General features: G+C 40.6%; 1 protein-coding gene across 1 annotated transcript; it reads right to left on the bottom strand.

The window, feature by feature from the left end:
• Positions 1-2,363: 2,363 nt before the first annotated feature.
• Positions 2,364-6,752, bottom strand: LOC115362175 (interferon-induced protein 44-like). Its single transcript, XM_030056006.1, has 7 exons — positions 6,717-6,752; positions 5,302-5,393; positions 4,068-4,266; positions 3,235-3,387; positions 2,953-3,124; positions 2,724-2,824; positions 2,364-2,573 (listed from the first exon to the last, which is right to left on the bottom strand). Exons 1-7 carry the CDS (start codon positions 6,750-6,752, stop codon positions 2,364-2,366), a joined length of 963 nt encoding a protein of 320 aa, XP_029911866.1.
• Between the last annotated feature and the right edge of the window lie 7,378 nt (positions 6,753-14,130).

Raw genomic sequence — 14,130 nt, 5'->3', positions numbered from 1 at the left:
TCCTCAACAGCCTTTAAAAAAAAAAAAAAAGACCTTTCGACCCAACCACTACCCCCCAGTGGGGACGTTTTTCTTATGTTTTTCTTCTCTTTTTCTTCCTGCTTTTTTCTTTCTTTTTATGTATAAAACTTTTCTGCTTTTCTCCTTTTTCTTTTTCTTCGTTTTCTTTTTCCCCTTTCTATTTCCTTTTTTCTTTTTTTAATTTTTATTTTTGTAAAGTGTAAATGGAATGAATAGGTGGTGGCAACATGTAACAAATACACAATCCTCCACAGTAACACACAGTAACAGCCACAAGACAAAAAAATTTCAAAACAGAACAAAAACTAACAAAACCGTGCCATGAAAAAAAGACAAAACCAATAATAATAATAATAATAATAATAATAATAATAATGACACCAGCAAGAATACACAACAAGGCTTACAGAGACTCCATGTGCGTTCTTTAAGAGAGTAACATGAACCATTCACAGAGATGATTTGGTCTCAACAGCCTTTATTGATCGATAGATAGATTTACTTTATTGATCCCAAACTGGGAAATTCCCAATTTATTGTTTCAGTGTTGTTGTTTCACCTGTAGATGTGTGTAGGTTCATAGGCTGTGGATGTGATGTTGTCTGTGCTCGACAATGTGCCGCCACAGCTGTGCACACTCCCTGAACTTGTATATACACTACTCACAAAAAGTTAGGGATATTCGGCTTTCGGGTGAAATTTCAGGATGAACCTAAAATGCATTCTAACCTTTACAGGTGAACTTAATGTGACCTTCTGTAAACTTTTGAATGCACATGTCCAACTGTTTAATGTTTCAGTACTTTTTGCACAAGTTGCTGTTCTCTAACAAGGAGTTTAACGGCAAAATTCACATCAGGTGTTTGATGCTCCAGCTCATCGAGGTCGTATCATTAGGGAACGGCTGCTGGAGACTGGGGTACCTCAGATGGAGTGGCCTGCACTTTCTCAGACCTGAATCCCATAGAAAACCTATGGGATCAGCTGAGTCGCCGTGTAGAGGCTCGGAGCTCTGTACCCCAGAACCTCAATGTCCTGAGGGCCGCCCTTCAAGAAGAGTGGGATGCCATGCCTCAGCAGACAATAAGTCGACTTGTGAACAGCATGAGACGTCGTTGTCAAGCTGTAATTGATGCTCAAGGGCACATGACAAGTTATTGACACTGACATTTTTTGTTGTGGTATGTCCACCACTGTTGTTGGCTTTTGTTTCAAGAAATTGTTTGAGATGAGGAAATCACCAGTGCATGCTTCTACTTAAATGCCCTACTTTCATGATATAATATCACTGTAGTGTGACCTTTTTAAATTTTCCATAAATTTCACCCAAACGCCAAATATCCCTAACTTTTTGTGAGTAGTGTATATTGCATACATACAATACATATATAATACATATATAATATAATAATATAATACATATACACTGCCTCACTAAGCATGTTAACCTCAAATGCTGGGCTGAAGGATCTGTGCTGAAACATGTGAGCCAGTGAACGGGTGAAATGTGAGGATTTTGTCCTCCTTCACTGGACAGTTTGTACTACCTTCTTACACTTTTGGAGGTTTGGATTTTGGGTGTCACCTTGTTGACGTGCAGCCCTCTCTCCCCCCAGTCTGATGTCTGACGCCCCTGTTCAAAAATAACTCCCCGCTGCGTCCCAGCTGTGTGTCCCCTTCAGCCCGCCAGGAGCACTGAGCACAGAAATTGTTGCACCTTTTAAAAAAATTGTTTTCGGCAAATAAACGTTTTTTTCTTAATCCCTGTGCCTCTCTTGTTCTGATGTGACCCTCACTGTCCACCGTACCTATCGAGACATCAGCCAATCAACTCAAAACTGCTTACTACTATCTGGCGCTTTCTACATGTCTGTGTTTTTGCTTTAAGAAACGTCTGCTTTACATGTTGTTAGAGATATGGTGACATATTTCCAGCCTTAAGCCTCCAACAAGAAAACATGAAGCTGAAGAGAAAAGTCACAGAGATCAGTGTTCTTGGTAGAAGAGAAGCACTGACATCCCAAATAAAACATGAAGCTCAAAGCACAGCCTGTAAATAAGACATAAAGCAGTTTTATGATAGGTAACAAATATTTCTGGCAGGTAGCTTTTCTCAGTTTACCTGCTATTGCAAGATTAGCCAAAAAGAAAGTTTTCACATAATTTCACAAAAAGAATCTCATGAAACACATGACAAAGGTGCTACAGTCACTATAGTCAATAAAAACGCAGAAGAGCAAAAAATAATTGTACCTTCAACATGTAGAATCTTGTTACAAAAGCATTTTGAGTTCATTTTGTTAGGAAATCCATTCATTCATGTCAGCAGGATTATGTCATTTCTACAATACCACGCACATCTCTGAAAGCCAAATGAAAGTGCCTTTGGTTTCCATGTCGTTGATGAAGTCTTCTCCAGAGCTGATGATCCGTCTCAGGACGCTCAGAATCAGAGAATCAACATCATCCTTTATGTTGATTTCTTCATCGTAGTTCTTCACAGGAAAGATGCAGTTCATTGGAATTCCAGCCAACTGACTGAACTGCTCCATCTAAGTTTAAAGTAACAAAAGGAACAGCTTGAATGATTCATTCATAGAGCTCTGATGTGTGATTTAAGTGTTCCCTTAATTTTTTTGAGCAGTGAATAAAATTATAAAATCTCTATACCATCTATCATAAAATTACTAGTAGAAACTCACTGTCTTCTTCAGGTTCTTGCTCTTATAGACATTCTTCAGATCTTTCTGGATCTCTTGGCAGGCTAAATCAATTCTGGTGAGGACAGCCAGCTGGGGAATTCCTGCAGATACACAACAGGAAACTGTTCAGTCCTTTAAGAATACAGTTTTCAAGGTAACACTGACTAATCTCAATGTGGCACCACAGCTTTACACACAAACTAATGAACATCCTGATGTTTGCTCTTACCCAGCTCACTGGCCGTCTCTCTGATGTCCTTTATCTTCCTCATATCGTCTTTAGTCAGTAGAAGTATGTTGTCAGCAGGTACAACACACACCAGAACATGAACTTTGTCATTCTTAGTTGGTTCTGCATTGTAATACTTACTGTCATCTGACAGTTTAGATGCAGGATTGAACTAGAAAACAATGCAAAATCCATTTACGTGATGATGTAAACAAAATTTTCATTAAATAGTTTTGTCAGCAAAGAGGCTTTCATCCCAAAGCTGTGATGTGTTAATTTTACCCTGTAACCGTCTTTCACACGTCCCTTCAAGGCAAGTTTGATGTCTTCTGCATGGACTCCTCTGTCCCCCTTCATCTCAAGACCCATAGTGTCACTGAAGACAAAAGGGTAAAATTCTCCAGGCTGTCCTTTTGGGATTTTGTAGGTTTTGTACTATAAAGCACAGAGATGACAGTGCTGCTGTTATGATAATTCTATGGTGTGGTGGGCTTAGACTTATTTTTAATTTCCAAAATGTCCCCTGCTGTAATACTGCAACTACAGTACGTCCTTGATTATCTAACCCCCAGTGTCACAGAATGACTGGTCAACTGCAATGACCATTTCCAATGTTTTTTTCTCCTTCCCACTCCAAGCTGTGCCCTACTCTGCTGTAGCCTTCAGCACAGCATCCTGCTGATCTGATTGTGTTGTTACAGTTTTGTCCTCCAGCAAATTGTTCAGTTATTCAGTGGTTACTTTTGTTGTTGTTGTTGTGTGTGTGTGTGTGTGTGTGTGTGTGTGTGTGTGTGTGTGTATGTGTCTTATCGTCACACAGAGCTCATAAACAACTGTAATCTTACTATTAGCCCTAAATGTTTGTCCTCTGTTTTAAATTTTATTTCTAACACAAAAGTTTTTGCAAACACGTTGATAGTCTATTTCATGAATTAGATGTTTTTCCTCCAAATGGTCTGGTGTATTTTTTGCATATTTCAATTATCTGAAGATTCAGCTATTGAAAACATCTTTAGTCCTGAGGGGTTCTGGGTCAAGGTTCTGCTGCAGTTGGGTGATGCACTGTAGCCATACTTGGTAGCTATCTTTATTTGTAAAATAAAAGGCATTCATACCTGCTTGGTGAAACTTGTAGTGACTTCTGCCTCGGCCAAAGCTCTGCCTGCGATTCTTCCTCGTAGGACACTGTCGACAGAGTCGATGAAACTGGATTTTCCAGCTCCAACTGGACCATGAACCAGGACTCTCAGATGCTGGACATCGTCTTTTTTGGGTTTGTAATTCTTCACATACTGTAGCTCTCTGTCTTTGTCTCTGTTCAACAAAGAAAAGACTTCAGATCATATCAGCTTAGATTAGATTTGACTTTGAAGAATAATTTTTTTGGCAAAATGGAAGTTATTATATTGACATGTATGATTCCAGTGAATGATTCCCAGTGTTAAACATGCTGTCTTCACTTAGAGGCTATTTTTACAGAGGAGGACAGAGGACTGTAGTCTTCTGCTGGGTTGGTTGATATGCTCTTGTCTGATCCAAACTGGTCAGACAGTCGCTGATGTTACTTTAATAAGCAGAAGGGTCATTTTCAGGGGCCAGAAGGGACCTGATGGAGTAAGAGTGAGTATCGCTGCAGGCCAGGGGTAAATATTGACCATCATGTCAGTATAAAATAATTAGGTTAAAAATGAGTCATTATGCTACAATGTGTTTTTTTTATGTTTATTTACAGTTTATTTAAGCCACCTGAGTCATGGTGTTGAATAATGTTTTTGCAAACCACTGTGATGTCACAGTGAAGGTGACATTCGCTCTTTTGGATATAAAATGTCATCATTTTATCCTATTTAACATTTGAGTGAATCTTAATCAGTTCATGAAAATATTCCCACAAGGCATTCCTGAGATACCGTGTTCATGAGAATGGGACATACATGCGGACAGACGAACAAACAATCCGGAACCTTTTTGAAGAGGAAACAACATTAAGAGCGCCCATGGCACCACACAGACAGCAGTTCTGTACTTACCCCCATGGTATTTCCCTCCATGGCTCACTAAAAGCTGAGAAACAAATTGCACATGTTGGTTAAGACGTCAGCAGTGTTTCACAGAAACACCATGCAGGCACTTGTCATTCTCTGAGTGATCAGTTAATCAACATTGAATTTTAAAATGTTGTGTCTTACTAGGAGGTGGTGGTGGTAGGGTTGGTGGTGGGGTTCGCAGAGGCAATTCTTGAGTCTGTTGGGGCCCTAAGCAAAAATTCCCAGGTTGCACTTCCAACCAGTGTATTTCAGTAAAAACAGCCCCTATCGGCTCAGGGCCCCAAGCAGTTGTCTGCCTTGCCTGTTCACAAGCTGCACCTCTGGGGGTTCGTGGTTGGGATGGTGAGGGGGTTCGTGAGGGGGTTGAAGGTTTAGCACAACAACATACGATTGCTAGAAAATAACACATGTAAAACTTAGATATCACAGCTTAAGGAACAATTTATTCATTGCCTAAAATCAAACTGTAAACATAACTCTGAGACTTAATAACTTGATTGAAAAAGCTGAATATTTCAAGTGGTATTATGTTGTATTAACCTCAAAATGAGTGGAGAGGATCATGGCTTTGTGCATTATCACTGGAGAAAGTGAATATATATATTATAACATGAAAATGTTTCTTTAGTTAAATCCAACATTATAATTTTGGTTTCCTTCTGTGAGAAATAGGAGTAAAAATATTTAGAAATTCAAATAAACTCTTAAAGCCAAGTTAATAAAAGTCACTGATTTAAATGAATTGAAGTCTGACAAAAAAAAGTTTCTCTTACCTCTACGTATGAAATCCATACCAGTTTTCAAATCACCACCGACACTGAAAATGAAAATCAAAGAAGCAGTTTAAAGAAATGATCTGCTGTGTCCAGGTGTCTCTTCATGTTTGAAATGACCCCATTTCCTCAGTGACTGAAGGTATTAATCACTGCATTAATATAAAGACAAAACACTGAATTCTAACAATAGAAACAACAGTACGTCTGTCTGTGTTTTACTACAAAACCTGAGGAGAACAAACTGAGAAAAAACCAACCTGTGCTGCTGTTGAGCCGGGAGAGAGTGCAGGGTGTGGTGGAAACAAAGTTTTGATCATGTTTTTATCTGCCCTCTCACACTGCGGTGATAAGCCTCGTGATTTAAAAGATATTCCCCCAGTTTCTTGTATGGTAACATTCCGTGATCATCTCTCTTTTAGTTTCACTTGTAAGTCTATTTCACTGCAAAATGAAATGACTCACACTCTGAGAGTAAAACTAAAGGTGAGTTTAAACAAAGGAGGGGAATGGGATATTTGGTGAAAAACACAAACTTTTAACACATTAACACAAAGAAATTCAAACACCTAAGTCTTTACAGATGCAGACGTACACATATTAAACAAAAAATTTAAAAATATTATTATAATAACCATAGTTAGAATATTCGGTTTCAGAATGTTCACACTCTTAAAACGTATTCATGCTACAGCGGCCATATTACTTAAAAAAGTTCATTTAGATTTGTTGAAGTGGGGTTGTATGTGGCACTTGTCCATAGTCGGTTTATTAAAATACCAGCAGAAAATGGCGGTCGGCACGCCCCAGTTTGGAGAACCTGGACTGGAAGTCTGGCAATGTGCTGCTGTGGATGTGGGCAGAAGTAAAAAATATTTTAGCCACTTTAAAAACAAAAAAGTTTCACCTGTATGCTACATTTAGAATATTTTCACGGCTTTACCTCGCCGTCCGACAGCTCTTTCTTTTGGCTCTGCATCTTCAAACTTGCAGCTCAGCCCCACAGGTGAGATCAGAGGTCATGAGCCTTCAGACTTGAATTTTAAATCCCACATAAAGAAGCTGACCAAAGCAGCTTTCTTTCTTTTATTGAAGGAGTATTGCTGAGGTGCGGCTGTTGCTGTCCCAAGAAAACTAGTTCCTGCATGTATCTCAGACAAACTAGACTACTGTAATGCTCTGCTTTCTAAAACAGTCCATTGACAAACTTCAGGTAACTCAGAAACTCTGCTGCCGGACTTTTAGCTGGAACCTGTCTGTCTGTCTGTACAGACAGACAGAGAGACAGAGACAGACAGATAGATAGATAGATAGATAGATAGACAGACAGACAGAGACAGACAGACAGTAACATGAGGTGGGGTCCTTGGCATGGACAAGGGTCAAGTAACGCAGCAGAACTGAGATTGCGAATGTGGCAGGATGGTCTTTTCCTCCCCTTCTCCCTCCCCCTCGCTCATTCCACACCAGGTGTGGGTCATTGCACGGCACTGATTGTGGGGCGGAGCCGCAAGTAATATAGCTGCTCAGGTGTGTCTGTTCAGTGTGCTACCTCGCCTCCCTTGGGCCGACGCGCGGCGCGGCGCGTGGTTTGAACTGTGGCGGTTGGCATTGCTGACTTCGCCAGGTTCTCTCCACCTCAGCAATTGTAAGTCCTTTTTCGTTTTGTGGTGTTCGGGGTGTTTTTTATGGTGTCTGGGCCTTACACCTGCTTTACGTTGTGCTTGCAGTTGGGCTGTCTGCTGGCTGTGGATGTGTGGGATCAGAGTTGTCTATGCTGTGGTCCACTCTCTTCCGCAGCGTTTAATTGCGGCCTGTTGCTTTCCCTATCCTTTCTGGCGGGGAAGCGGCGCCTGTGCTCCGTGGTAGGTGGCCTGTAGCCAGTTTACGCCTCTTCATTCACATTTTAACACAACGATTGTAATTGTTTTGTGTGCGCGTTTCGCAGGCAAGCTTTGGCCTGGCTGTGCGCTGCGGTGCTCCACTCTCCGGCGGTCAACGCCCTGGTGCACCGGGACTCTACTGCTGTCTTGTCTGGTCTTGTCTTGTATTGCTGTGTATGCTGCCTTGTCTATTATTTCATCTATTGTCTTGCAGGCTGCCATGTAGCTACTGCTTGCAGCCGCTGTTTTTGTGCTATGTGGAGTTGCATTACACTGCTTTGCACAGCCGCACATATATTGTTGGCTCCCACTGTGGCCTCAATTACGCCACTGTTTGTTTTACCCCGTCTGTTATCGCCAGTGACTACTATAAGTGCCGTGCTGTGATTGGCTGATCCCCGCACCATTGTACGCGGGGACGAACTGCAATTGGCTCACTTCTGGTTAGTCCCAGTAAGCCCTGATTTATTTGATTTATTTACTTTGTGTTGTATATTGTTTGTTATGAATATTGTGTTTTGAGTTTATTACGATTTGCTCTGCTTTATTTTTTTGTTTTCTTTCTTAATGTTTTTGTGTGCTTATGCTTGGTTTGTGTGAGGTTTAAGTGTGTTTAATTCATTGTTTATTCCTTTGGTTGTTTTGAGTTTTTCTTTATTGTAATTGCTTTGATTTCCTAAGCATACTGGTACTGGTGACCCTAAGTGAGATTTTTGTATTGGCCGTATTGTAGTACTTGAAAAGATCTTTGTCACTGTTTGTATTCCACCTTGTTTTAACCTTGTGAAAATAAATCTATATTTTTATACTGATTTCACGTCTGGTCTGGGTGCGAACCTGTTAATTAAGTTCCTGGGGGTGAAATTCCCCCAGGTGGCGTTGTTGAGCACATTTAAATTCAGCCTTATTACATATTTCTTCCAACCACCTGTTTTGCCACACATAGCGCAGTATCTATTATACAACACGTAGATCCAACCGAGCAATCTGATTGGTCAATCAGGCATTTAGAATGGGCTCAAATGAGCATGACGGCACGACTAGCCGTGTTCAAATGAAAAAAACCTCATCACTGAAAATATTACTCTGCCTATATCTTATTGCCCGATTCTGTGTGGTTTCCATGGCAACACGAAACGTTTCACTGAAACCTGCATCAAAAGCCGCTGTCAACTTTTTTAGCCTGCATAATGAACCGATTTGTCAATTTTGATTTATTTGGCAACCTAAGTTTGGATAAATGGCTGAACGAGGAAGACAAGACAGAAGAGAAAAAGGAGAGATACACGAGAGTGACGAGTGAAGAGCTGGATCAGCTGGAGAGGTCAGGAAATGAAGCCGGTAAGGCCCAGTCAACGTCTTGGGCCGTCAAATGTCTACAAGACTACCTGACAAACACCTGGCAAACAGCTCATTTCATCACCTGTAAGGAAAGAAGAGCTGAACAAGATCCTCCGTGAATTTTATGGAGCTTTAATTTCTATAATAAAGAGAATGAAATGCCTCAGCAGATTCAGCACCACGGACAGTACCTGCTGAGGCAGATTCAGCACCACGGACAGTACCCGCTGAGGCAGATTCAGCACCACGGACAGTACCCGCTGAGGCAGATTCAGCATGACGGACAGTACCCGCTGAGGCAGATTCAGCACCACGGACAGTACCCGCTGAGGCAGATTCAGCATGACGGACAGTACCTGCTGAGGCGGATTCAGCACCACGGACAGTACCCGCTGAGGCAGATTCAGCACCACGGACAGTACCCGCTGAGGCGGATTCAGCATGACGGACAGTACCCGCTGAGGCAGATTCAGCACCACGGACAGTACCCGCTGAGGGGGATTCAGCATGACGGACAGTACCCGCTGAGGCAGATTCAGCACCACGGACAGTACCCGCTGAGGCAGATTCAGCACCATGGACAGTACCTGCTGGGGCGGATTCAGCACCACGGACAGTATCTGTAAGATTTTCCACTACAATGTGTTGGCTATAACTTTGTTCTTGTTGTTAATGTGTTAATGTTATCAGTTATTAATTAGCCTATTAATTGTTATTAATTTGCTTAGTCTTTATGAGTTTCCTAGGCCATTTATTTAATTAATTTGTCAGTTTTTTTGCAACGGTATATTGAAAACAGATGTCTGTGAAAACTGTCGTCTTTATTTCAGAGGTAAATTGATAACAGCCTGAAAGGTGATTAATAAAAGCCAGTCGAAAGGTGGGGTTGAAATTCTATAACTCTGTTCAGCCTTAATGTGACTGCTTACTGTCCTTACTTTTGCTGCTTAGCCACATTAATCGGAGCTGACGTTAAATTGGAGTGACAAACCCCCAGCTGAAATAAAACATCTGCCGGTGAGTTTATGAAAAGACAGATGTTTGTTGTGGCCGACACTGGAAAGCAGTAGCCTGTATTTAAATAGAACTGTTCATATAAGTTGGTTGTAAATAAAGATCAGCTGCTGTCACGGCAACTGTTAGATTAAAAATGACTGAGAAGTTGGCAGAAGTGTAACTATCAGTCCATGATTTTTTTTTATTTTTTTTTCCAGCGGATATTCTAGTTCCAACATGATTGAGCTAACAGAGCAGTTTTGTGTTGCTGTGTGAGGTATTTATTCAATTTTGGGGAACCACAAAAGATGGCGCAGACGAGTCCAGACGCCGTACATTCATGCATGTGACGAATAAATCTTGAATCTTGAATCTTGAATCAATGTCTAGAAAACATGATAAGCTCAAGTTGGCTGGCTGACAAGGACTAGTTACCGTCAGATCTCATGGATTTCCATAGAAATGGAGAGAATACTAGCAAAAAGCTTTGATATTTTGAGAGTGAAATGCCCACAGTATGAATACATTTTGATTTGAGTTTGGTTGGTAATAGTTGTATAATGGCATTATTACAAATAATAAAAACAGTGATCACGCCAACATGGCCTGTATCATGTTTGACACAGCGGTTCACTTTCACCTGCTGCATCTCAACAGGGTTTACTCAACAGTCACGTCACGCCAATCAATAGATTCATCTGTTTCTGTCAACAACACAGGATTTGCAGCATTTGTAAAAATATAGAACAATAGCTAATGAACAATACAATCAGCAAAGAGAGCTAACGTCAGACAGAGTGCAGCTTTGTGGAGTCTGGAGCTACTAGCTAGCTAGCAGACAGAAAACTAAAGGAAGTCCAGACCGTCACCATAATCTTGTGTTAAATGTTTCTTCCCTGCCTCTGTAGAGCTCACTCACAGCGAAGCGGCCGGCATTGTTCTCGTTAAAATAATTTTAAAATTGTTTGGCATCCATATTTGTAATTAATTAACTCCGATCAAGTTTTTAACAGACTAACCGTTAAGAGAGAGAGAGAGAGAGAGAGAGAGAGAGAGAGAGAGAGAGGAGACAGAGAGAGAGAGAGAGAGAGAGAGAGAGAATTACATAAAGAGACAGTAGTACAACATTTCGTGTCAAAAAAAAAAGCTTTTCGTCGCTTTTCGTTCGTTCGTAGTTCCTAGAGTACAAAACAAGTCTACATCTCACTTCCTTCTGTTAAAAATTCCATGCATCAGTGCCAATGGGATTATGCCATTTCTATAATGCCATGAACATCTCTGAAAGCTAATAAAAGTCAATTGATTCAAATGAATTAAAGTCTAACAAAAAAAAAGTTTGTCTTACAGTGAAGTGTGAAAGTCACACCAGTTTTCAAATCACCACCGACACTGAAAATGAAAATCAAAAAAGCAGCATAAAGAAATGATCTGCTGTGTCCAGGTGTCTCTTCATGTTTGAAATGATCCCATTTCCTCAGTGACTGAAGGTATTAATCACTGCATTAATATGAAGACAAAACACTGAATTCTAACAATAGAAACAACAGTACATCTGTCTGTGTTTTACTACAAAACATGAGGGGAACAAACTGAGAAAAAACAAAACTGTGCTGCTGTCGAGCCGGGAGAGAGTGCACTGTGTTGATCACGTAGCTCTGCCCTCTCACACTGCGGTGATAAGCCACATGATTAACAAGATATTCCCCCAGTTTCCTGTACGGTAACATTCCGTGATCATCTCATGGATCTCTCTTAGTTTCACTTGTAAACCTGTTTCACTGCAAAATGAAATGACTCGCACACAGAGTAAAATTAAACGCAAGTGTAAATAAAGGAGAGGGAAGGGATATGAAAAAAACAAAATTTAAACACATGAACACAGAAATTCAAACACTCATGTCTATACAGATGCAGATGTGCACACATTAAACAAAAATTTAAATTATTATTATAATGATAGTTAGAATCTATGGTTTCAGAGTGCTCACACTCTTAAAACGTATTCATGCTACAGCGGCCATATTACTTAAAAAGTTCATTTAGATTTGTTGAAGTGGGGTTGTATGTGGTACTTGTCCATAGTCGGTTTATTAAAATACCAGCAGCAGATGGCGGTCGGCACACCCCAGTTTGGAGAACCTGGACCGGAAGTCTGGCAGTGTGCTGTTGTGGATGTGGGCAGAAGCAAAATATATTTTAGCCACTTTAAAAACGAAAAAGGCACAAAAAAAATCAATATCAGTTTCACCTGTATGCTACATTTAGAATATTTTCACGGCTTTACCTTGCCATCCGACAGCTCTTTCCTTTGGCTCTGCATCCTCAAACTTGCAGCTCAACCCCACAGGTGAGATCAGAGGTCACGAGCCTTCAGACTTGAACTAGAAATCCTACCGTCCTTATCCAAACAAGATGCCGAAAAACTAATTCCTGCATGTATCTCAGACAGACTAGACTACTGTAATGCTGTGCTTTCTAAAACAGTCCACTGACAAACTTCAGTTAACTCAGAAACTCTGCTGCCGGACTTTTAGCTGGAACCAGACAGAGGCAGCAGATCAGCACAGGGTTAGCTGACCTGCACCGGCTCCCTGTGTCTGTTAGGATTCACTTTAAACTTCTTTTACTTGTTTACAGGCTTCATATATCCTCTGCTGCTGTTGTGTTTTAGCTACAAACTGTCACTTAAATGAGAGAATCATCAGCAAATTTTTTTTTTTTTTTTTTTTTTTTTTTTTTTTTTTTAATTTGGCACCAAAATTATGGAATTCCTTTCTTGAGGCTCTAAGACATGCAAGTAGCTCTGTGATCATTTTAAACCAAAAGTTATTCATTCAGTGTTACTCATTTAATCAACATTGTTCTGAAATGATGCAACAATGAAACAAGCACACAAGGTCCCATAGCCATTCTTTTATTGCTACAAGGAAAGAAATCAAGTTAGTCACATATTTCCAATCAATTCACAGTAGTAGATTTTTGTTTTTTTCCTGTCCTGTGCACTTTCCCATTGCACACCAACGGGAAAACATCCTGTGGATCATCTGGGCTCATCGATCACTAACAGCCTCTGAGGCCGTAGAAGAAACCACAGGTTGGGTCACTGTGCTGAAGAAGAGTCTGCAACTTCAACAGCTTCTCTGTTCCAGGATGATTTCTGAAGGTTCTGGGGTAAAACCAGTCATCAGGCCGGCTCTTTGAATCTGTCTGTCCAGTCTGTTTTTATCACCAGCTGTTTTGCTTTTCCCCTGTCAGACCAAGCAATCCACACACCAGCCACAAAGCCAAACAAACTCAGAGTAAAGAAAGGGAATTTATTGACAAATAATGAAGCTCTAGTTTGATGTATCTTCAGGGTGAACCAGGGCCAACATAACAAAATCACATTGCCAAATGATAACCATCACTGAACAAAACCAGGCAACAGCAGCTTCCCTCCCCTAGTAAAACATGAGGAAAAAATGTGTCCACCCCCGCCAGCTCCAAACCAGTCAACACAACTACAGACTGAACATCAAGAGTGCATATTGGTTTTTATGTGGACCCCAGGAAGAATAGTCTTCATCATATTGAAGACTAATGAGGATCCATAACAACAATAAACATTAGCCACAGACAAAGGGTGGAGGGGAGAGATGCATTCAGGTACACTGCAACGGCTGCTGCAACACTGTTGTGTTCAAATTCAGTGGAATTTTTTGTCAGAGCACCGCGGGCATGGATTCCACTCAGGCTTGCAACATCAGCACACCAGGAAAGAGAGCTGCTCGTCCCCAGGTTTTACAACAGGGAAGTGAACAGAGCGCCACCTGCATCTCCTGCACCAAATATTTTATGGGTATTCGCAAATTTTATTCAAAAGAAATCACACTGAAATCTGTTTATAACCATCTTTATTCGTTATTGGACCTATTACAAGTCAGATTGGGTAGAAAAGCACAAAATAACCTGGATTTTTTTTGAAAAAAAAAAAAATTTGAAAATTGAAAATTGAAAATTGCAGGTTGCAGATGTATGGTGTCACATTTCCAGTGTTAAGCTTGAAAAAAGAAAACATGAAACCGAAGAGAAAAGAAAGAAAAAGAGATCAGTGTTCTTGGTAGAAGAGAAGCACTGACATCCTGACTAAAACATGAA

Source organism: Myripristis murdjan, chromosome 7 (assembly GCF_902150065.1).
Source record: "Myripristis murdjan chromosome 7, fMyrMur1.1, whole genome shotgun sequence".
Taxonomy (NCBI): Eukaryota; Metazoa; Chordata; class Actinopteri; order Holocentriformes; family Holocentridae; genus Myripristis; species Myripristis murdjan.
The sequence above is the reverse complement of the archived record's forward strand: the minus strand, read 5'-3'. Positions and strand labels throughout refer to the sequence as shown.

Bases quoted from the DNA above. Each gene is read 5' to 3' on its own strand.
- LOC115362175 (XM_030056006.1), bottom strand. From the start codon at position 6,752: ATGCAGAGCCAAAAGAAAGAGCTGTCGGACGGCGAG. The intron at 3,125-3,234 runs GTAAAATTAACA...ATTGTTTTCTAG, and splicing joins GTGTGAAAGACGGTTACAGG to TTCAATCCTGCATCTAAACT. The intron at 2,825-2,952 runs GTAAGAGCAAAC...GTGTATCTGCAG, and splicing joins AGAGACGGCCAGTGAGCTGG to GAATTCCCCAGCTGGCTGTC.